This window comes from Schistocerca cancellata, chromosome 6 (assembly GCF_023864275.1).
Source record: "Schistocerca cancellata isolate TAMUIC-IGC-003103 chromosome 6, iqSchCanc2.1, whole genome shotgun sequence".
Lineage (NCBI taxonomy): Eukaryota > Metazoa > Arthropoda > Insecta > Orthoptera > Acrididae > Schistocerca > Schistocerca cancellata.
Window position 1 is genome coordinate 607,459,568 of NC_064631.1, and position 23,835 is coordinate 607,483,402.

Consider the following 23,835-nt stretch of genomic DNA (forward strand, 5'->3'; position numbering starts at 1 on the left):
CAGAGGGGGGGCGGAGGAGTCGGGCAGAGGGGGGGGCGGAGGAGTCGGGCAGAGGGGGGGGCGGAGGAGTCGGGCAGAGGGGGGGCGGAGGAGTCGGGCAGAGGGGGGGGCGGAGGAGTCGGGCAGAGGGGGGGGCGGAGGAGTCGGGCAGAGGGGGGGGCGGAGGAGTCGGGCAGAGGGGGGGGCGGAGGAGTCGGGCAGAGGGGGGGCGGAGGAGTCGGGCAGAGGGGGGGGCGGAGGAGTCGGGCAGAGGGGGGGCGGAGGAGTCGGGCAGAGGGGGGGCGGAGGAGTCGGGCAGAGGGGGGGCGGAGGAGTCGGGCAGAGGGGGGGCGGAGGAGTCGGGCAGAGGGGTGGCGGAAGGAGTCGGGCAGAGGGGGGGCGGAAGGAGTCGGGCAGAGGGGGGGCGGAAGGAGTCGGGCAGAGGGGGGGCGGAGGAGTCGGGCAGAGGGGGGGCGGAGGAGTCGGGCAGAGGGGGGGCGGAGGAGTCGGGCAGAGGGGGGGCGGAGGAGTCGGGCAGAGGGGGGGCGGAGGAGTCGGGCAGAGGGGGGGCGGAGGAGTCGGGCAGAGGGGGGCGGAGGAGTCGGGCAGAGGGGGGCGGAGGAGTCGGGCAGAGGGGGGGCGGAGGAGTCGGGCAGAGGGGGGGCGGAGGAGTCGGGCAGAGGGGGGCGGAGGAGTCGGGCAGAGGGGGGGCGGAGGAGTCGGGCAGGGGGGGGCGGAGGAGTCGGGCAGAGGGGGGGCGGAGGAGTCGGGCAGAGGGGGGGCGGAGGAGTCGGGCAGAGGGGGGGCGGAGGAGTCGGGCAGAGGGGGGGCGGAGGAGTCGGGCAGAGGGGGGGGCGGAAGGAGTCGGGCAGAGGGGGGGGCGGAAGGAGTCGGGCAGAGGGGGGGGCGGAGGAGTCGGGCAGAGGGGGGGGCGGAGGAGTCGGGCAGAGGGGGGCGGAGGAGTCGGGCAGAGGGGGGGCGGAGGAGTCGGGCAGAGGGGGGGCGGAGGAGTCGGGCAGAGGGGGGGCGGAGGAGTCGGGCAGAGGGGGGGCGGAGGAGTCGGGCAGAGGGGGGGCGGAGGAGTCGGGCAGAGGGGGGGCGGAGGAGTCGGGCAGAGGGGGGGCGGAGGAGTCGGGCAGAGGGGGGGCGGAGGAGTCGGGCAGAGGAGGGCGGAGGAGTCGGGCAGAGGGGGGGCGGAGGAGTCGGGCAGAGGGGGGGCGGAGGAGTCGGGCAGAGGGGGGGCGGAGGAGTCGGGCAGAGGGGGGGCGGAGGAGTCGGGCAGAGGGGGGGCGGAGGAGTCGGGCAGAGGGGGGGCGGAGGAGTCGGGCAGAGGGGGGGCGGAGGAGTCGGGCAGAGGGGGGGCGGAGGAGTCGGGCAGAGGGGGGGCGGAGGAGTCGGGCAGAGGGGGGGCGGAGGAGTCGGGCAGAGGGGGGGCGGAGGAGTCGGGCAGAGGGGGGCGGAGGAGTCGGGCAGAGGGGGGGCGGAGGAGTCGGGCAGAGGGGGGGCGGAGGAGTCGGGCAGAGGGGGGCGGAGGAGTCGGGCAGAGGGGGGGCGGAGGAGTCGGGCAGAGGGGGGGCGGAGGAGTCGGGCAGAGGGGGGCGGAGGAGTCGGGCAGAGGGGGGCGGAGGAGTCGGGCAGAGGGGGGCGGAGGAGTCGGGCAGAGGGGGGGCGGAGGAGTCGGGCAGAGGGGGGGCGGAGGAGTCGGGCAGAGGGGGGCGGAGGAGTCGGGCAGAGGGGGGCGGAGGAGTCGGGCAGAGGGGGGCGGAGGAGTCGGGCAGAGGGGGGGCGGAGGAGTCGGGCAGAGGGGGGGCGGAGGAGTCGGGCAGAGGGGGGGCGGAGGAGTCGGGCAGAGGGGGGGCGGAGGAGTCGGGCAGAGGGGGGGCGGAGGAGTCGGGCAGAGGGGGGGCGGAGGAGTCGGGCAGAGGGGGGGCGGAGGAGTCGGGCAGAGGGGGGGCGGATTAGTCGGGCAGAGGGGGGGCGGATTAGTCGGGCAGAGGGGGGGCGGATTAGTCGGGCAGAGGGGGGGCGGATTAGTCGGGCAGAGGGGGGGCGGATTAGTCGGGCAGAGGGGGGGCGCTGGAGTCGGGCAGAGGGGGGGGCGCAGGAGTCGGGCAGAGGGGGGGCGCAGGAGTCGGGCAGAGGGGGGGCGCAGGAGTCGGGCAGAGGGGGGGGCGCAGGAGTCGGGCAGAGGGGGGGCGCAGGAGTCGGGCAGAGGGGGGGCGCAGGAGTCGGGCAGAGGGGGGGGCGCAGGAGTCGGGCAGAGGGGGGGCGCAGGAGTCGGGCAGAGGGGGGGGGCGCAGGAGTCGGGCAGAGGGGGGGGCGCAGGAGTCGGGCAGAGGGGGGGGGCGCAGGAGTCGGGCAGAGGGGGGGGCGCAGGAGTCGGGCAGAGGGGGGGCGCAGGAGTCGGGCAGAGGGGGGGCGCAGGAGTCGGGCAGAGGGGGGGCGCAGGAGTCGGGCAGAGGGGGGGCGCAGGAGTCGGGCAGAGGGGGGGCGCAGGAGTCGGGCAGAGGGGGGGCGCAGGAGTCGGGCAGAGGGGGGGCGCAGGAGTCGGGCAGAGGGGGGGCGCAGGAGTCGGGCAGAGGGGGGGCGCAGGAGTCGGGCAGAGGGGGGGCGCAGGAGTCGGGCAGAGGGGGGGCGCAGGAGTCGGGCAGAGGGGGGGCGCAGGAGTCGGGCAGAGGGGGGGCGCAGGAGTCGGGCAGAGGGGGGGCGCAGGAGTCGGGCAGAGGGGGGAGCAGGAGTCGGGCAGAGGGGGGAGCAGGAGTCGGGCAGAGGGGGGAGCAGGAGTCGGGCAGAGGGGGGAGCAGGAGTCGGGCAGAGGGGTGCGCAGGAGTCGGGCAGAGGGGGGCGCAGGAGTCGGGCAGAGGGGGGCGCAGGAGTCGGGCTGAGGGGGGGGCAGAGGGGGGCACAGGAGTCGGGCAGAGGGGGGCGCAGGAGTTGTGCAGAGGGGGGCGGCAGAGGGGGGCGCAGGAGTCGGGCAGAGGGGGGCGGCAGAGGGGGGCGCAGGAGTCGGGCAGAGGTGGGCGCAGTTGTCGGGCAGAGGGGGGCGCAGTTGTCGGGCAGAGTGGGGCGCAGGAGTCGGGCAGAGGGGGGCGCAGGAGTCGGGCAGAGGGGGGCGCAGGAGTCGGGCAGAGGGGGGCGCAGGAGTCGGGCAGAGGGGGGCGCAGGAGTCGGGCAGAGGGGGGCGCAGGAGTCGGGCAGAGGGGGGCGCAGGAGTCGGGCAGAGGGGGGCGCAGGAGTCGGGCAGAGGGGGGCGCAGGAGTCGGGCAGAGGGGGGCGCAGGAGTCGGGCAGAGGGGGGCGCAGGAGTCAGTCGGGCAGAGGGGGGCGCAGGAGTCAGTCGGGCAGAGGGGGGCGCAGGAGTCAGTCGGGCAGAGGGGGGCGCAGGAGTCAGTCGGGCAGAGGGGGGCGCAGGAGTCAGTCGGGCAGAGGGGGGCGCAGGAGTCAGTCGGGCAGAGGGGGGCGCAGGAGTCAGTCGGGCAGAGGGGGGCGCAGGAGTCAGTCGGGCAGAGGGGGGCGCAGGAGTCAGTCGGGCAGAGGGGGGCGCAGGAGTCAGTCGGGCAGAGGGGGGCGCAGGAGTCAGTCGGGCAGAGGGGGGCGCAGGAGTCAGTCGGGCAGAGGGGGGCGCAGGAGTCAGTCGGGCAGAGGGGGGCGCAGGAGTCAGTCGGGCAGAGGGGGGCGCAGGAGTCAGTCGGGCAGAGGGGGGCGCAGGAGTCAGTCGGGCAGAGGGGGGCGCAGGAGTCAGTCGGGCAGAGGGGGGCGCAGGAGTCAGTCGGGAAGAGGGGGGCGCAGGAGTCAGTCGGGCAGAGGGGGGCGCAGGAGTCAGTCGGGCAGAGGGGGGCGCAGGAGTCAGTCGGGCAGAGGGGGGCGCAGGAGTCAGTCGGGCAGAGGGGGGCGCAGGAGTCAGTCGGGCAGAGGGGGGCGCAGGAGTCAGTCGGGCAGAGGGGGGCGCAGGAGTCGGGCAGAGGGGGGCGCAGGAGTCGGGCAGAGGGGGCCGCAGGAGTCGGGCAGAGGGGGGCGCAGGAGTCGGGCAGAGGGGGGCGCAGGAGTCGGGCAGAGGGGGGCGCAGGAGTCGGGCAGAGGGGGGCGCAGGAGTCGGGCAGAGGGGGGCGCAGGAGTCGGGCAGAGGGGGGCGCAGGAGTCGGGCAGAGGGGGGCGCAGGAGTCCGGCAGAGGGGGGAGGAGTCAGGCAGAGGGGGGAGGAGTCAGGCAGAGGGGGGAGGAGTTAGGCAGAGGGGGGAGGAGCTAGGCAGTGGGGGGGAGGAGCTAGGCAGTGGGGGGGAGGAGCTAGGCAGTGGGGGGGAGGAGCTAGGCAGAGGCGGGTGGAGTTAGGCAGAGGGGGGCAGGGGTTAGGCAGAGGGGGGCAGGGGTTAGGCAGAGGGGGGCAGGGGTTAGGCAGAGGGGGGCAGGGGTTAGGCAGAGGGGGGCAGGGGTTAGGCAGAGGGGGGCAGGGGTTAGGCAGAGGGGGGCAGGGGTTAGGCAGAGGGGGGCAGGGGTTAGGCAGAGGGGGGCAGGGGTTAGGCAGAGGGGGGCAGGGGTTAGGCAGAGGGGGGGCAGGGGTTAGGCAGAGGGGGGGCAGGGGTTAGGCAGAGGGGGGGCAGGGGTTAGGCAGAGGGGGGAGGAGTTAGGCAGAGGGGGGGAGGAGTTAGGCAGAGGGGGGGAGGAGTTAGGCAGAGGGGGGGAGGAGTTAGGCAGAGGGGGGGAGGAGTTAGGGGGGAGGAGTTAGGCAGAGGGGGGGAGGAGTTAGGCAGAGGGGGGGAGGAGTTAGGCAGAGGGGGGGAGGAGTTAGGCAGAGGGGGGAGGAGTTAGGCAGAGGGGGGGAGGAGTTAGGCAGAGGGGGGGGAGGAATTGGTTTAGTTCACTTTGATGGAACCAGTATTCAAGTTCTTCTAAGGTATATATGACACTTTCGGGAATTCTTTCAAGCAAATCATTGACAATTATAGGTCATTTATGTAGAAAAGAAGCAGGTGGGGACCAAATATCAAACTCTGCAGGACTGAAACTTCCTGGCAGATTAAAACTGTGTGCCCGACCGAGACTCGAACTCGGGACCTTTGCCTTTGGCGGGCAAGTGCTCTAGCAACTGAGCTACCGAAGCACGAGTGCCAGTTCTGCAAGGTTCGCAGGAGAGCTTCTGTAAAGTTTGGAAGGTAGGAGACGAGGTACTGGCAGAAGTACAGCTGTGAGTACCGGGCGTGAGTCGTGCTTCGGTAGCTCAGTTGGTAGAGCACTTGCCCACGAAAGGGAAAGGTCCCGAGTTCGAGTCTCGGTTGGGCACACAGTTTTAATCTGCCAGGAAGTTTCATATCAGCGCACACTCCGCTGCAGAGTGAATATCTCATTCTGCAGGACTGCTTGGCCAATTGGTTTCAGCTTGACAAATAATCTCTTGAATTTGAAGTTATAATTACTCTTTGTTTCCTATCTGTTATGTAAGAGGGGAACTACAGCAATGCAGTGTGTCTGATTCTTATGACCTTTCTATCCTCATCTTACAAGGAGCATATCTTTTGAGTACACTCACTGATTACATTTAAAATGCTTTTCACTGTTGGTGGACAAAGTAGTTTTTAAAAATTATGTCATTTACAGTAAGAAATTTTTGAGTTTGTTTTGCTGCCATCTTTTTTTCAAACATTTTAGAAAGTACTGACAGGAAAGAGGGGGGGGAGGGGGGAGAGGGGAAGGGGGGAGGGGGGAGGGAGGGAGGGAGGGGGAGAGAGAGAGAGAGAGAGAGAGAGAGAGAGATAGAGATAGAGATAGAGAGAGAGAGAGAGAGAGAGAGAGAGAGAGAGAGATGGGGGGGGGGTGTCAGTAATTCTCCACATTTTCTGTCGATTCCTTTTTGAGTAGTTATTTTATCTCAGCATATTTTGATACATTTGGAAAAGATCCATGATAACTGACAGTGTTTTCAAACAATTTTCAGAATCTCATGACTTAACTATAGCTCCTAATTTCTTTTGTCTTATTAGTATGTTGGAGGATGAAGGTATTATTGGCAATTTTTTTAGCTCTCCTGAATACAGCTTTATAGTGTTTGACATACATAACAAAATCAGGATTTCTGTTTGATTCTAACTCATTGTAGAGTTTCCTTTTTCCAGCACCAGAAATTTTTATTACTGGTGTAATCCATTCAAGTTTACTGCTTGCTTTTTTTGCCAATATCTAGGTAGTAAACAGACATTAAATGTATTTAAGAACAATTTAAGAATTTATCACTGTTTATGGTGGTTGAACTGCAGCAGTCTACAGGCCAGCTCGCAGCACTTGTTTTATTGTGGAATAAATCCATATGTCTTGTGCTGAAATCTCTTTTTATATACATTTCTGGAGGCTTTCATTTATCTGCCATTAGGCGCTCAATAAACAGAGCTGAATGGTCTGAAATATCTAGCTCTAAGCAGTACTTTTTTCCACTTTCAAATAGGTAGTTTGTAATATTATTATCAATGCACATCTCTGATTTGTTGTTTTCTCTAGCGCTTTCAGAGCAGTTTAACTTGAAACAAGATTTCTGTATCAAGTTACAATTATTTTTTTTATTCACAGCTATCAACTAATAAATTTAAGTTGAAGTTTGTCACAATTACTATTTTTTTTCTTACATTTCTTCCTAACTTTTTGTATGAGGCATTGGAAATTAGCTAAGAACATTTTTGTTGTAGAACACCCAGGAATTCTATAAACTGTTATAATCACTGTACTCCGATTGCTTACTTCTATACAGCAATCCTCAGACACATACTCTTCATTTAAATAATTTGAGTCTTCTATTACTTTATAACATACTGAGTAAGCAACAAGCTACAATAGCTGCTAGCTTATTAACACTGTTTAAAACTTGTAAACAATCTTCTGTAAGCCAGAATTCATTTAGGCAGGTTATTTTCATGTTCACATATTCTGAAAGCAGAATTTTCATTTCATCAATTTTAGAGTATTTAAGTTTTGGTGGTTTTGCTGTTAAGCCATTGATATTTCAGTACATCAGTGGTGCATTTTTGTATCTGACTATGATTTCACATGCAGCACCTCTTTGGCGTTTTCTTTCTTTCTTTCTTTCTTTTTTTTTCTCTCCCCATGTGTACCTCTGCATTGTCACCTCCATCATAATTATCAGTTTCCCTTGCTTTTTAGGATTTTACATACTTCTATGAACATTTTACAGAAATTCATACAGCCTAACCTAATGAGATGTAGGCCATCCCTACCCACACATTTATCATTTAAAAACTTCCTTGGGTCAATGAACACTGCCCCCAGTCTGTCGCACTGTTCCTCGATACTGCTATTTATTCTATTGACGTAAGTATTACTTAAAGATCTTCTGTGAGCAATTCCACCAATTACCAGCCTAGAGGTTGTGTACACAGTTTTTGTCAACCTAATCAGATTCTGGATATCACTTACAATCTCTTCCTCACTGCTGCTGTGGATGGAGTTTGTGTCCACATGGACTAAAACACCTTTGTCGTTGTTGGTATCTCTAGTCTGCAAGCCAGCATACCGTGCATGGTGGAGATTATCCTGTACCACTAATAGTCATTTCCATTCCTGTTCCATTCACACACAAGGTGAGAGAGAAAACAAAGACTGTTTATACATCTCTGTACGAGCCTCAATTTCTCTCAACTTATCTTTGTGGTCCTTAAGTGAAATGTATGTTAGTAGCAGTAGAATCATTCTGCAGTCAGCTTCAAATGCCATTTCTCTCAATTTTCTCAATAGTGCTCTTCAAGAAGAACATCGCCTTCCCTCCAGGAATTCCCATTTGTGTTCCCAAACCATCTCTAACACTTCCGCACTATGCGAACCTGCCGTTAACAAATCTAGGAGCCCATCTGTGAATTGCTTCGATGTCTTCCTTTAATACGAGTTGATGCAGGTCCGAAACACTCTTGCAGGATTTAAGAATGGATCACACTAGTGTCCTATATGTGGTCTCCTTTACAGATGAACCACACTTTCCCAAAATTCTGCCAATAAATTAAAGTCAACTATTCGCTCTCCTATTACTATCCTTACATGCTCATTCCATTTCACATCACTTTGCAGCATTATGCCCAGATATTTAAATGACATGACTGTTTCATGCAGGACACTGTAAATGCTGTATCTGAACATCATAAGTCTGTTTTTCCTAACCCACAGCATTAACTTACATTTTTCTACATTTAGAGCCAGCTGCCATTCATCACACCCATTAGAAATTTTGTCTATGTCATCTTGTATCATCCTACAGCCTCTCATCTTTGACACCTTCCCGTGTGCCACAGCTTCATCACCAAACAACCACAGATTGCTCCCCACTCTGTCCACCAGATCATATATGTATATAGAAAATAAGAGTAGTCATATCACACTTCCCTGGAGCACTCCTGAAGGTACCCTTGTCCCTGATGAAGATTCGCCATCCAAGATAATAAACTGGATTCTGTTGCTTAAGAAACCTCTGAGCTACTCACAAATCTGGGAACCTATTTCCTATGCTTGTACCTTCTTTAACAGCCTGCAATAGGACACCATGTCAAACACTTCCTGGAAATCTACAAACATGGAATATATCTGTTGCCCTTCAATGAGAGTTTCACAGCATATCATGTGAGAAAAGGGCACGTTCTGTTTCCCACATGTGATGCTTTCCAAATCTGTGCTGATTTGTGGACAGAAGCTTCTCTGATTCAAGGAAATTCATTATATTCAAACTGACAATATGTTCAAGAATTCTGCAGCAAACCGAAGTTAAGGATATTGGTCTGTAATTCCGTGGGTCCATTCTTTTCGGCCTTCTTATATACAGGAGTCATCTGTGCTCCTTTCCAGTTGCTTGGGACTTTGTGCTGGGTGAGTGATTTGTGATAAATGCCAGCTAGGAAGGGGTTAGTGGCACAGAGTACTCTCTGTAAAACCAAATTGGAATTCTATTCAGACCTGGTGACTTATTTGTTTTCAACTCTTTCAGTTGTTTCTCTAAACCAGGGATTCTTATTACTATGTTGTCCATACGTCAGTATGTTCAATGGTCAAACAACAGTATGTTTGTACAATTCTCCTGCATGAATGATTTCTTAAATACAAGGTTTACAACCTCTGCTTTCCTTTTGCTGTCGGCCACTGTCATACCAGACTGCTCTACAAGTGACTGGATATAATCTTTAGACTCACATAGTGATTTTACATAGAACCAGAATTTTCTCACATTCTCAGCCAGACCTTTGCTAAGGTACAATGGTGGTATTGTTGTATGCTTCATACACTACCTTTTCTTTCTTTCTTTCTTTCTTTCTTTCTTTCTTTTTTTTTTTCAGTTGCATGAACTTAGTAGAAGTTCTTAATTTGTGTGCTCTCTTTTGAAGCGAGAGAGCAACAGCCTTTGCTTCCTCGGCATTTTTCAAATTTCGTTGTTAAACCACTGTGGTCTTTCCCACCCTTAATCCACTTACTAGGCACATAGTTCTGCAGACCACAATTTACAATCTATTTAAACTTTGCCCATAATTGCTCTATGTTTATCAACTGGAGCTAAATGATGTCAGTTCATTGTCTATGTGGGATGCTAACAACTGCTTATCTGCTCTTTATTGACTTAACCACAGTCTCTATGATGACATCATGGTCACTAATTCCTGTCTCCATACTAATACCATTGATAAGGTCAGGACTGCTTGCAGCTACAAGGTCTACAATATTTCCATTTTATGCAAATTGGCTAACTAGTTGCTCAAGATAGTTTTTGGAAAAAGCATTCAACAGTACTTCACAAGACTGAGTTTGCCTGTATCCGCTGCAATGAGTCCATAGATGTTCCAGCCTATCAGTCCATACTCATTAGGTTAAAGTTGCCTCCAACCAATATTGCATGATCTTTGTATTTCCATAGACTTACTATGAATGTTTCTAAAACTTCACAAACAGTGGCAGTTGACTTTAATTCATCGTAGTTTATCCAATTTGCATTAAATATTTATACATTGTAAACACAAATCTCCCTCGTATATCAGTCTATCTATCAGTAAAAATTAAAACAAAATCCATACAGTAGTTCCTGACATTTGACTGAATATACAAAGAGAAATGAGCAGTGGACTTCAGTTTCTATGTGTAGAGATTTAGGCAAATAAAAATGTTAATGAGACAAAACAGAAAATACAAACAATGTGAAACTGAAATTTACTGAATGCAAAATAATAATAATAATAATAATAATAATAATAATAATAATAATAATAATGTCTGAGAAAAGAAAGAATAATAATAATAATAATAATAATAATAATAATAATAATAATCACAGCATACTTACAGTGTTAAAGGAATATGCAGGTACTTTGCCCAGTACTCTGAGAAATTATCAAATTGATATGTATATACCAATATCAGAATTGACATTGAATACACAATAACTGTCAACCAAAAGCCAAACATCATTCTCCTCCACATCCTATATGACAGCTGTAAAAGTAGAAAAATATATGTAAGTGACATTGACGTCACAATATCATCATTAAAAAGGAACAATAACTATCAACTAGAAATAAAAAATCATTCTCCTCCACATTCTATAGGACAGCTGTAAAAGTAAAAACAATACATGGCAGTGTCACCCTTCAAAGTATTGTTATTTAATGACGTGGTATTGGTATTTTTGTGATCTTTCCAAGGTGTATGATTGTGTTGATCATGTTACTCTCTTAAAAAATTTACATTTTATGGAATTTAAGAAGAATGATCCACTTGTTTGTGATAACTACAGAGGAATTGCCTTACAGGATCTCACCTACAAAATCTTATCGAGCTGCCTATTAAACAGGCTGATACTAATAACAGAAGAACTGATTGGAGACTACCAATGCGGTTTCCGCAGAAACAGATGCACATTAGATCACTTATTCACCCTAAGACAAGTAACTGAGAAGGCGTAGGAATTCAATGTAGATGTCCACATATTATTCATAGATTTTAAAAAGGCCTATGATAGCATACACCGACAGACACTCCTAAATATAATGAAGGAATTTAAAATACCTTCAAAATAAATCAGATTAGTTAAAATGTGTATAGAAGAAACTTTATATCACATAAAGACACTGGTAGGAGAAACTGAAGACTTTAAGGTGTACACTGGACTGAGACAAGGGGATGCCATTTCACCTATTTTATTTAACCTTGTCCTAGAGAAAATCGATAGAGAATTTTGTATAACCAGTCCACAAGGGATCCAGCTACAGGATGTGAACATTACAAGACCTGCCTATGCTGATGATGTAGCACTAATAAGTAGTTCCAACTCAGAATTAATCAGAATGATGCAAAATTACTACAAAATTGCTGAGAAAACAGGATAACACGTTAATGAAGAAAAGACAGAATACCTGCCCATAAGCAAGAAAACCAGAGAAGATGCACCACTGACCGTAGATGGATTAAATTTCAAGATTGTTGACCACTTCAAGTACCTAGGAAGTCTTTTTAGTAATTACAACAGAACAGATATAGAAATCGATCCCCATTTATCAAAAGCAAACAAGACACTTTTTAGTTTCATCAAAATTCTAAAAAAAAGATCACTTAGGAGTAACTTCAAAATCCGCTTATATCAATCAACCATTGTACCTGTGATGTTATATGGATGTGAAACATTAATATTTAGAAAGAAAGATGAAGAAAAAACTTTTAATATTCAAAATAAAAGTAGTAAGGAAAATTTTAGGGCCTGTATACGACGAAAATAACATGGAATGGAGAATAAGAAGAAATGAAGAATTAAGAGGGCTGTACAAACACCGTAACATCGTCAAAGTGCTCAAGAGGAGAAGGTTGAATTGGGCAGGCCATATAGCAAGAATGACAGAGAATAGACTACCTAGAAAGGCATTCAGCACAACAATAGATGGAACGAGAGGAAGAGGGAGACCCAGATCAGATGGCGGGAAAACATTCGGGAGGACACAACTAGGATGAACATCAACAGCAACTGGACAAACAGCACATTGGACAGGCAGAAGTGCAAGAGGCTCATTGAACAGGCGTATGGTCGACAAGGCTCTTGCCACATGTAAAGTAAAGTTAGTAACTAAGTAAGGAATTGATGGACTTATACATAGGTGATTTGAGTTATACTTAATAAACAAAATGCAAAAAGTTGTGCTGAATAATTCAAAAAAGTTGGAAGGAGGGGAAATTTTTGTGGCTAGTGGGAAATCACAAAGGGAACCCTGCAACATTCAATTTTGGGTCCACTCCTGTTCCTTAAATATATGAGTGACCTTCCACTTAACATCCATCAAGCAGAATTGGTACTTTTTGCAGATGACTTAAGTGTTATAATAAATCCTGTTAGAGAGAAAGCAACAGAAGAGACTGTTAATATTTCCCAAAGAATTATTAAGTGGTTCTCTGAAAATGGATTCTCCTCAAATTTTGAGAAAACGCACAATATTCAGTTCCTGACACCAAATAGAGTCATACCAATTGTGATGTGGCACTTTAACAGGAGTCAGTAAACAGAATACATTGCTCCAAATTTTTCTGCGTGCATATTGATGAAAACTTGGAGGAAGCATATTACTGAACTGCTGAAACAATTAATTTCAACTACTTTTGCTTTTCATACAACCGTTAGTCTCTGAAACAAGCAAATCAATGTCCCGACATATTTTGCATATTTCCATCCAGTATTTTATTACTGAATAATTTTCTCATGTAGCTCATCACTTAACAATGAGAGCATTGACTGCACAAAAGTGAGCAGAAAGAATTACTGTATTTACTCGAATCTAAGCCGCACTTTTTTTTTCGGTTTTTGTAATCCACAAAACCGCTTGCGGCTTAGAATCGAGTGCAAAGTAAGCGGAAGTTCTGAAAAATATTGTTAAGTGCCGCCACAACTAACTTTTGCCGTCGAATATATGTAGTGCTACACAGGCTTGCTTTGCAGGCACAAAGATAAATACTGGTGCCAAAAGCTCTGCGTCAGTAAAAAAAAAAAAAAAAAAAAAAAAATAAAATAAAAAAAAATAAAAAATAAAAAAAGGTGGAAGATGAGCTTTTTTTCTACGTCCCGAGTTTCGACCACTGCATTTTCGTACATTATCCAATGAAGTAAATACAAATTCTGTATTGTTCATCTTTGAATGTAGCAGCATTTCAATGTACAACGAAAATCTGACTGGCAAGACTGTTTGGGGTCTTTTCTGAATTTTTTCCTACCTGTGAGAAGAGATGGTTGCTAATAGGAACTTTTATGAACTGTGAATCACCTGCAGTATTCTCTTCACCATAAGAATAATACGAATATAAACATTTTGCGATGTATTCTTTCATGTTTGCTGCTATCTCATTTAAATCCTGTCTGCCTAATAAACTACAAAACTAAAGTGAGACAACAGCAAATGCGAAAGAATATACATATCATGTCACGTTTATATTCGTATTATTCTTACGCCTAATAGTGATAGTCAGAAATGAAGCACAACAATTGACTAGATTTTTAAATCTAATTTCTGTGCAGAATGTAATGTACTAAAGAGGCGTCTGCAAAGATTTTCAAACGGAGAAAAATTTTTGCTAAACTCTCGTTCAGAACATCTTCTATCATACGCAGTCTATTATTTGGTTCATGTTGATCATTATCAAAGAAAGCAGCAGTGTAAGTAACAACAAATAGCAGTCTCTTGCCATTGTTTCGCTAATGAGACAATTCTCTTTTTTTTCATTGTAAGCGGCGGTAGTGCGCTCAAAAGCAAGCCATGCCATGAGCGGCAACAGGCTGTAAACACTCATTATCAGAATTCAACAAACAATGCATGACACAGTACAATAATGCATTTTCAGCTTAGAGTGACATAAACACCTATAACAAAGAGAACGGCACTTATCAGGTAAAGAAAAATAAGCAATCAATTCAAACCAGATGAAGCACGTGAAAAAGAAAGAGTACCCGTATAAATATGGACAGAGCGCCTGATGCATAGCAATGGCTACCTGGTAAAGCTTAACTGCTAAGCTTACGACTTGAACCAAACTACTGTAGCTGTATCGTCATCCATTCGACCTAAATTGTGTCTCATATTAAAATGGACCAACTTTAGTTCGATTTGGAGGTGCGGCCTAAAACTTTTCTCTCCTCTTGAATTTCGAGTCTCAAATTTCAGGTGCGGCTTAGATTCGGGTAATTTTTTTTCCTTGATCTCGAGTCTCATTTTTCAGGTATGGCTTAAATTCGAGTAAATACGGTATATGTGGTGTTCACCTGCAGTCTTCCTGTAGGGACCTCTTCAAGAAGTTCAGAATTTCAACTGCACCATCATAATACAGATATTAGCAAAAGAAATTTGTCATACATAATCCATCACAATTTGAGAAAAATAGTGATGTCACACTAGTGGAAAAATTAACTTCATTACACATTAATGAATCTGCCATTGCTTAGAAAGGAGTTCAACATGTAGGAAAAATTTGTAATAATTTAGCCAATAACATGAAATGTCTGACACTTAACAAAGTTAGTTTTACGTCTAACCCAAAATCATTTTTTCTAGACAATTTCTTCTCTTCCATGGACAAATTTTATTCAAAAACTCATTGCCTAGAAAAAGAATTTTTTTAGGTGTATTTATACAAGTACGGCAAAAACAATGTGTTCATTGATGTTAATACTAATCAAGTGTAAATATCCTGTAAATTGAATTGTTCCACATCATTCTGATAAAAGAATCATTTGAATGATCCATGGAATATGTAACTAACTAACGAACTAACTGTGCTTTCCAGCAAGAATCATATCTCAGAATAATTGATGGCTCATGCAAGGTATCACAATACATATCTTGGATTTATAATGAAGTTGATAGATAAAAAACCTACTCACCAAGCAGTAGTTGGAAAACACGCATATAAAGGCACTAAAATTTGCAAGCTTTCAGAGCCAGTGGCTGCTCCTTCTGGCAGAAGGGTTGAAGGGAAAGGAAGAGTGGTGAAGGAAAAGGATTGGGATGGTTTAGGAAATGAGGAGAGTTCAGAGAAGTTGCCCATAATGTTGGGTCGGGGGAGACTTACCAGACGGGATGAGAAGAAAACACTGATTGTTGGGGACTGCACTGAATGTGATTTAAAAACCTGTGAGTTTAAAGGTGGAAGATAGAGTCTGGTATCACTGACAAAACACTGTGCGTGAGTTAATAAAAGCAGAAAGCTATGTGCATTGTGTGTGGTAGAGGGGGGGGGGGGGGGGGGGGGGGGGGAGGCAGGAGGGGGAAGTACTTGGAGAACAGATTAGAAAATAAAAGGTATAGAAAACTAAAAGACAGTGAAGAAAGGAATAGTTACTGACAAGAAATGCTGAGACTGAAGACATTAACGTAAATTAAGACCAGGTAGGTGCTGAGAACCAAGAACATGCTGTCATGCCAGTTACCACATCTGGAGCTCTAAGAAAATGGTGTCTGGGAGAAGAATCCAAATGGTACATATGGTGAAACAGGCACTGAGGTCACAACACTCATGTTCTACAATATGCTCTGCTACAGGGTATTGTGTGTTGCCAGTATACACCCTCTGCCTACACCCATTTATCTTAACTGATAACTTTGTGGTAGTCATGCCAATGTACAAGGTCGAACAGTGTTTACACAACAGCTACTACACAACATTTTGTTTCTGATAGTATAAGTTTTGCCAGTTAGAAGGCTGTATAGGTGGGGGTAGGAAGATGCATAACGCAAGTCTTACAGTGAGAATGGCCACACAGGAAGGAGCATACATTAGGGAAACAAGTACAAAAGGAGGATATAGTCTGACAAGGACCTTGTGGAGCTTGGAAGGCTGATGATAAGCTCTTCTATGTGCGGTAGGCAAATTATCAGACAGAATGGATCTTATTTGAGGGCATGATTTTAGGAAGTTGTAGCGTTGTCAAAGTAACTGATTAATACATTCAAGACGAGAATAAAACTGAGTGACAAGGGGTACTCCTAAGTTGTTCTATGAGGGATCAGTAGTACCAGAATTGGGTGTGATGCCCTGGGAAATTTGCTTTTCAACTAGGCTGGTGGCACTAATTCTATCCAGTGAATGCTGAGGTGAAAATCGTGGTTATTGCAGTAAAGAGTCCACATGTGAACAAATACACTCCTGGAAATGGAAAAAAGAACACATTGACACCGGTGTGTCAGACCCACCATACTTGCTCCGGACACTGCGAGAGGGCTGTACAAGCAATGATCACACGCACGGCACAGCGGACACACCAGGAACCGCGGCGTTAGCCGTCGAATGGCGCTAGCTGCGCAGCATTTGTGCACCGCCGCCGTCAGTGTCAGCCAGTTTGCCGTGGCATACGGAGCTCCATCGCAGTCTTTAACACTGGTAGCATGCCGCGACAGCGTGGACGTGAACCGTATGTGCAGTTGACGGACTTTGAGCGAGGGCGTATAGTGGGCATGCGGGAGGCCGGGTGGACGTACCGCCGAATTGCTCAACACGTGGGGCGTGAGGTCTCCACAGTACATCGATGTTGTCGCCAGTGGTCGGCGGAAGGTGCACGTGCCCGTCGACCTGGGACCAGACCGCAGCGACGCACGGATGCACGCCAAGACCGTAGGATCCTACGCAGTGCCGTAGGGGAACGCACCGCCACTTCCCAGCAAATTAGGGACACTGTTGCTCCTGGGGTATCGGCGAGGACCATTCGCAACCATCTCCATGAAGCTGGGCTACGGTCCCGCACACCGTTAGGCCGTCTTCCGCTCACGCCCCAACATCGTGCAGCCCGCCTCCAGTGGTGTCGCGACAGGCGTGAATGGAGGGACGAACGGAGACGTGTCGTCTTCAGCGATGAGAGTCGCTTCTGCCTTGGTGCCAATGATGGTCGCATGCGTGTTTGGCGCCGTGCAGGTGAGCGCCACAATCAGGACTGCATACGACCGAGGCACACAGGGCCAACACCCGGCATCATGGTGTGGGGAGCGATCTCCTACACTGGCCGTACACCACTGGTGATCGTCGAGGGGACACTGAATAGTGCACGGTACATCCAAACCGTCATCGAACCCATCGTTCTACCATTCCTAGACCGGCAAGGGAACTTGCTGTTCCAACAGGACAATGCACGTCCGCATGTATCCCGTGCCACCCAACGTGCTCTAGAAGGTGTAAGTCAACTACCCTGGCCAGCAAGATCTCCGGATCTGTCCCCCATTGAGCATGTTTGGGACTGGATGAAGCGTCGTCTCACGCAGTCTGCACGTCCAGCACGAACGCTCGTCCAACTGAGGCGCCAGGTGGAAATGGCATGGCAAGCCGTTCCACAGGACTACATCCAGCATCTCTACGATCGTCTCCATGGGAGAATAGCAGCCTGCATTGCTGCGAAAGGTGGATATACACTGTACTAGTGCCGACATTGTGCATGCTCTGTTGCCTGTGTCTATGTGCCTGTGGTTCTGTCAGTGTGATCATGTGATGTATCTGACCCCAGGAATGTGTCAATAAAGTTTCCCCTTCCTGGGACAATGAATTCACGGTGTTTTTATTTCAATTTCCAGGAGTGTATGTTTACCTTGAATGCCAAAGCTTGATGGGAGGGCATGCTTGACATGGAAAGGACTGCAACTGTCAAAATGTAAGTACCGTTGTTTCTCATTAGCTTTAATGTGAAGAGAAGGGTGTAGCTGACCCACAGTCAGAATGAGGTCAACATCTAGAAAGTGGCATACGATTCGGAATAGATCCAACTGAAATTAAATTGGGAGAATGTATTTATGGATTCCAAGAATTATAACAGGTCAGCTTCACCACGAATCCATACGGCAAAGATTCATCAGTGTAGCTGAACCAAACCACAGGCTGAAGGCTTATGAATCCCAGGAAAGCCCCATTCAAGCGACCCATGAAAAGGATGGTGTAGGAAGGAGCCATCCTGCTGCCCCTGGCCATGCTGCTGATCTGCATATCTGCCCCTCAAAGGTAAAGTAGTTGTCGGTAAGACTAAGTACACTGGGGAAGTTGGTGTAGAGGGGTGTGTGTGATGGGAATGGGATGGGCTTAGATGTCAGAGGATTTAGCAAATGGTTGGTATTTTTAAGAGAGGAGGGAAGTCTTCGTACAACAGATTGCAGGTGTTTATCAACTAAAGCAGAGAAGTGCTTGGTAGGTGCTTTGAAGCCCGCAGCGGTGGGATGGCTGGATTGATTGGGTTTGTGGATACCAGGAATACGGTAAAAAGTGTACCTTATGTGGTTTGGGGGATGTAAGAAGTTCTATGGGTTGTGGTGTTAGTCCTTGTGAGGGGCTGAGGTTTTATGAAGTGGCTGTAGATCAGTTAGTATACAGGGATGGGATCTTGATGGCAGATGCTGCATGTGGAGCTTTCAGACAGCTGGCATATACCATCATTAACATACTCCTGTCGGTCAAGTACCACAGTGGTAGGTCCCTTGTCTGCTGGCAGGATAATGATGGAGTCATAAGTTTTCAGGAAATGAAAAGCCTGGAGTTCTGCACAGGACAAGTTAGGGTGACGCAGGGAACCATGGGTGAAATCACACATCATGTACAAGCTGTAATATAAACACTTTTCTGCCTTTTACACAGACATGACTACCAAGAATTTACCAGTTAGCATGAATGGGCAGAGGCTGAGGGTATATACTGTCAAGACACTGTATCCTGTTGCATAGCATACTGTAAAACATGACCTTCATAACCTCAGTGCCTGTTTCACCATATGTACCATCTGCATTCGTCACCCAAACACCAGTTTCTCAGAACTCTGCATGTGGGAACTTGCGTTATACATTATGTGATCAAAAGTATCCAGACACCACCAAAAACATACTTTTTAATATTAGGTACATTGTGCTGCCACCTACTGCCAGGTACTCCATATCAGCGACCTCAGTAGTCATTAGACATCATGAAGGAGCAGAATGTGGCATTCCGCAGAACTCACGGACTTTGAAAGTGGTCAGGTTTTTGTGTGTCACTTGTGTCATTCATCTGTACACGAGATTTCCACACTCCTAAACATCCCTAGGTCCACTGTTTCTGATGTGATTGTGAAGTGGAAATGTGAAGGGACACGTAAAGCACAAAAGCGTACAGGCCGACCTCGTCTGTTGACTGACAGACTGCCGACAGTTGAAGGAGGTCATAATGTGTAATAGGCAGACACCTATCCAGACCATCCGACAGGAATGCTAAAGTGCATCAGGTTCCACTGCAAGTACTGTGATAGTTAGGTGAGAAAACTTAGATTTCATGGTCGGGCAACTGCCCATAAACCACACATCATGCCGGTAAATCCCAAACGACGCTTCACTTGGTGTAAGGAGTGAAAACATTGGACGATTGATCAGTGGAAAAACATTGTGTAGTGTGACAAATCATGGTACACAATGTGGCGATCCAAAGGCAGGGTGTGGGTATGGCAAATGCCCAGTGAACGTCATCTGCCAGCATGTGTAATGCCAGCAGTAAAATTCAGAGGCGGTGGTGTTATGGTGTAGTTGTGTTTTTCATGGAGGCGGCTTCCATCCCTTATTGTTTTGTATGGCACTATCATAGCACAGGCCTACATTGATGTTTTAAGCACCTTCTTCTTTCCCACTGTTTAAGAGCAATTTGGGCATGGAAACTGCATCTTTCAACATGATCGAACACCTGTTCATACTGCATGGCCTGTGGCTGAGTGGTTACACAACAATAACATCCCTGTAATGGACTGCCCTGCACAGCATCAACCTGAACCCCACAGAACACCTTTGGGATGTTTTTGAATGCCGACATCGTGCCAGGCCTAAACCAACCGACATCGATACCTCTCCTCAGTGCAGCACTCCGTGAAGAATGGGCTGCCATTCCTCAAGAAACCTTCCAGCACCTGACAATATATGGCTGCAAGAATGGAAGTTGTCATCAAGGCTAAGGGTGGGCCAACACCACATTGAATTCCAGCATTACCGATGGAGGGCGCCATGAATTTGTAAGTCATTTTCAGCCAGGTCTCCAGATACTTGTGATCACATAGTGTAGCATGCCCTTGGTTCTCACCACCCATCTGGCCTTAATTTACAATCATGTCTTAAGTCTCAGCATTTCTTCACTCCCTTTTAGTTTAGTATACCTTTTATTCTGTGATCTGTCTATAACCCCCATCTTCACCACTTATAATGCTCTTAGCTTTCCACTCTTATTAACTTTTGCACAATTTACTCTATCTCCCACCTTTAAGCTCTCAGATTTTCAAAACTCATCCCATGCAGTCCCCAACAATCATTTTTCCTTCTCACCCAATCTGTTAAGTCTACCCTGACTCGACTCAAGCTTCTGGGTGAATTTTCTGAACTCTGCCCATTTCCCAAAACTTGTGAATCCATTTCCTGCTAACTTCTTCCTTCCCCATCAACCCTTCTGCCAGAAGGAGCCACTGGCTCCAAAAGCTTGCGAATTTCTATGCCTTTACATGTGTGTTCTCCCCATGCTGCTTGGTAAGTTATTTTTTCAATAACTGATTATTTTTACAATGCATATATTGTATTTTAATTCAGCCCTACATCATATACAGGGAAATACACTTTGAGTACAGTACAATTAACTGGTGATGTTAACTTGATACCTCATAATTTTTGATAGAATGCAAGTAATGGATGAGTAAAGAAGCACCCACCATTCTACTGACACATGGCATTCCCTACCTGCTCTGTCCCGAGTACTTTGCTGTGACATTACATCTGAGCAAGTAAGAGTAGAAGACATGTTTAGCAAACAGCTGAATGCAAACCACAAGTCATGAAAACGTGTGTGGAACTGTTTGCATAAAAGTTCAAGACAAATTGTTTCTGCTAAATGTCCACCAAAATCTGTAATGTAAAACTTAGAAGTAAAATGCCTTGAAACACACACACACACACACACACACACACACACACACACACACACACACACAAACCAACTTTGGGTGGCCTGATCACATTGAGAAAGAAAAAAAATGGACATTTCACAAAACCTTTGTTTCCTGTGACTACAATATCACATGAGTCACAATTGGAATCTGTCAACTTATACAAATAACTGGATGTAACAAGTTGTGGTGGATAAGAAATGGAAAGACTCAGTACTATGTAAATCAGATGTAACACTCCAGTTTATAGGGAGCCCACTGGGAAGAAAGAAATCTATTTACAAAGGAAATTCCTTACAAAATACTCTTGCAACCAATCCTAAATGTTGCTCAAGTTTATGGGACCACACCACATACAAATTAATGGGGAATATTGAACACATACCTTTAGAAAGTTTCAAGAACCAGTATTAAGTGACTAACTTACAAATATATTATATGTTGTTGGTGTTGTGGTCTTCTGTTCAAAGATTGGTTTGATGCAGCTCTCCATGCTAATCTGTTCTGTGCAAGCCTCATAATCTCCAAGTAACCACTGCAGCCCACATCCTTCTGAATCTGCTTACTGTATTCATTTCTTGGTCTCCCTCTATGATTTTTATCTCCCACACTTCCCTCCAGTACTAAATTGGTGGTCCCTTGATGTCTCAAAATGTGCACTACAAACTGATCCCTTCTTCTAGTCAGGTTGTGCGACAAATTTCTTGTCTCCCCAATTTTATTCAGTACCTCCTCAATAGTTATGTGATCTATTCATCTAATCTTCAGCATTCTTTTGTAGCACCACGTTTCGAAAGCTTCTATTCTCTTCTTGTCTAAGCTGTTTATTGCTCATGTTTCATCTCCATACATGGCTACACTCCATACAAATACTTTTAGAACAATTAAGTCTACACTCGATGTTGACAAATTTCTCTTCTTCAGAAACACTTTTCTTGCCACTGCTAGCCTACATTTTATCTCCTCTGAACTTTGACCATCATCAGTTATTTTGCTGCCCAAACAGCAATTCTCAACTACTACTTTAAAGTGTCTCAATTCCCTAGTCTAATTCCCTCAGAACCACCTGATTTAATTTGACTAGTTTCTATTGTCTTTGTTTTGTTATTGTTGATGTTCATCTTATATCCTCCTTTCGAGACACTGTCAATTCTGTTCACCTGCTCTTCGAAGTCCTTTGCTGACTGACAGTATTAAAATGTCATTGGTGAACCTCATAGTCTGGTTTCCTTTACTGCCTGCTCAGTGCACAGATTGAATAATTTCAGTGATAGGCTACAAGCATGTCTCACTCCCTTCTAAATCACAGCTTCCCTTTCATCCCCCTCCACTCTTGTAACTGCCATCTGGTTTCTATGCAAATTGTAAACAGCCTTTCACTCCATGTATTTTATACATGGCACCTTTAGAATTTGAAAGAGTATTCCAGTAAACATCCTCAAAAGCTTTCTCCAAGTCTACAAATGCTATAGACGTAGCTTTGCCTTTCCTTAACCTATCTTCTAAGACAAGTTGTAGGGTCAGTATTGCCTCTTATGTTCCTATATTCCTCCAAAATCCAAAATGATCTTCTCCAAGGTCAGCTTCTACCAGTTTTTCCATTGTGTTAGTATTTTGCAACCATGATATGTTAAACTGATAGTTTGGTAATTTCCACACCTGACAGCACATGTTTTCTTTGTAATTGGAATTGTTATATTCTTCTTAAAGCCTGAGGGCATCTCGCCTGTCTCATACATTTCGCTCACCAAATAGAAGAGTTTTGCCATGGCTTGCTCTCCCGATTTTACCAGTAGTTCTAATAGAAAGTTGTCTGCTCTTGGGGGCTTGTTTCGACTTATGTCTTTCAGCACTCTGTCAACTTCTTCATGTAGCATCATCTCTCTCTCTCATCTCATCTTCATCGATATCCTCTTCCATTTTCATAATATTGCCCTCAAGCACATCTCCCATGTATAGACACACTATATACTCCTTCCGCCTTTCTGCTTTCCCTTCTTTGCTTCAAGCTGGTTTTCCATCTGAGCTCTTGATATTCATATAAGTGATTCTCTTTTCTCCAAAGGTCTCTCTAATTTTCCTGTAGGTAGCATTTATCTTTCCCCTAGTGATGTATGCTTTTAAATCCTTAAATTTGTCCTCTAGCCATTCCTACTTAGCCATTCTGCACTTCCTGTCAGTCTCATTTGTTAGGCTTTTTATTGCCTTTCAACGGCTTCATTTGCTGCATTTTTTAAATATATTTTCTCCTTTCATCAATTAAATTCAATACCTCTTGTGTTACCAAAAAATTCCTACTAGCCCTCATCTTTTTACCTACTTGAACCTCTTCTGTCTTCACTATTCATCTCTCAAAGCTAACCATTCTTCTTCTCCTGTATTCATTTGCCCTGTAATTCTCAATCATTCCCTAACACTACCTCTGAAACACTGTACAACTTCTTGGTCTTTCAGTTTATCCATGTGCCATCATCTTAATTTTCTACCTTTCTGTAGTTTCTATAGCCCCCCATATATTGCTCCTGCAAGAACTGTGAGAATAATATTGGGTTAATTGCAGCACTTAAGCAGTCACTGAATGGAATGGGAAGTTCAAATGGTTCAAAAGGCTCTGAGCATTATTGGACTTAAGATCTGAGGCCATCAGTCCCCTAGAACTTAGAACTACTTAAACCTAACCAACCTAAGGACATCACTCACATCCATGCCCGAGGCAGGATACGAACTTGTGATCATAGAGGTCGCGCAGTTCCAGACTCAAGAGCCTAGAACCACTTGGCCACACCGGCCGGATGAATGGGAAGTAACCTTACTTAATACATGGTACAATGAGAAGTACCATATGCCATGCACTTTACGGTGGTTTGCAAACTTCAAATGTAGATTTAGCTGTCAAATATCTTATTTAATGGCAGAGAGGTCAGAAGTTTTTCAAAGAAATTCACAATTTGTG

The 23,835-nt window shown here is 47.4% G+C and overlaps 1 protein-coding gene across 1 annotated transcript in view; it reads right to left on the reverse strand.

Moving 5' to 3' along the window:
- LOC126088449 (piezo-type mechanosensitive ion channel component) overlaps nt 1–23,835 on the reverse strand; it is a 724,612-nt gene that overhangs the window by 373,130 nt on the left and 327,647 nt on the right. The window contains exon 15 of the mRNA XM_049906591.1: nt 10,287–10,435. Coding sequence (XP_049762548.1) covers nt 10,287–10,435 — 149 coding nt within the window. The remainder of the gene's footprint in view (nt 1–10,286; nt 10,436–23,835) is intronic.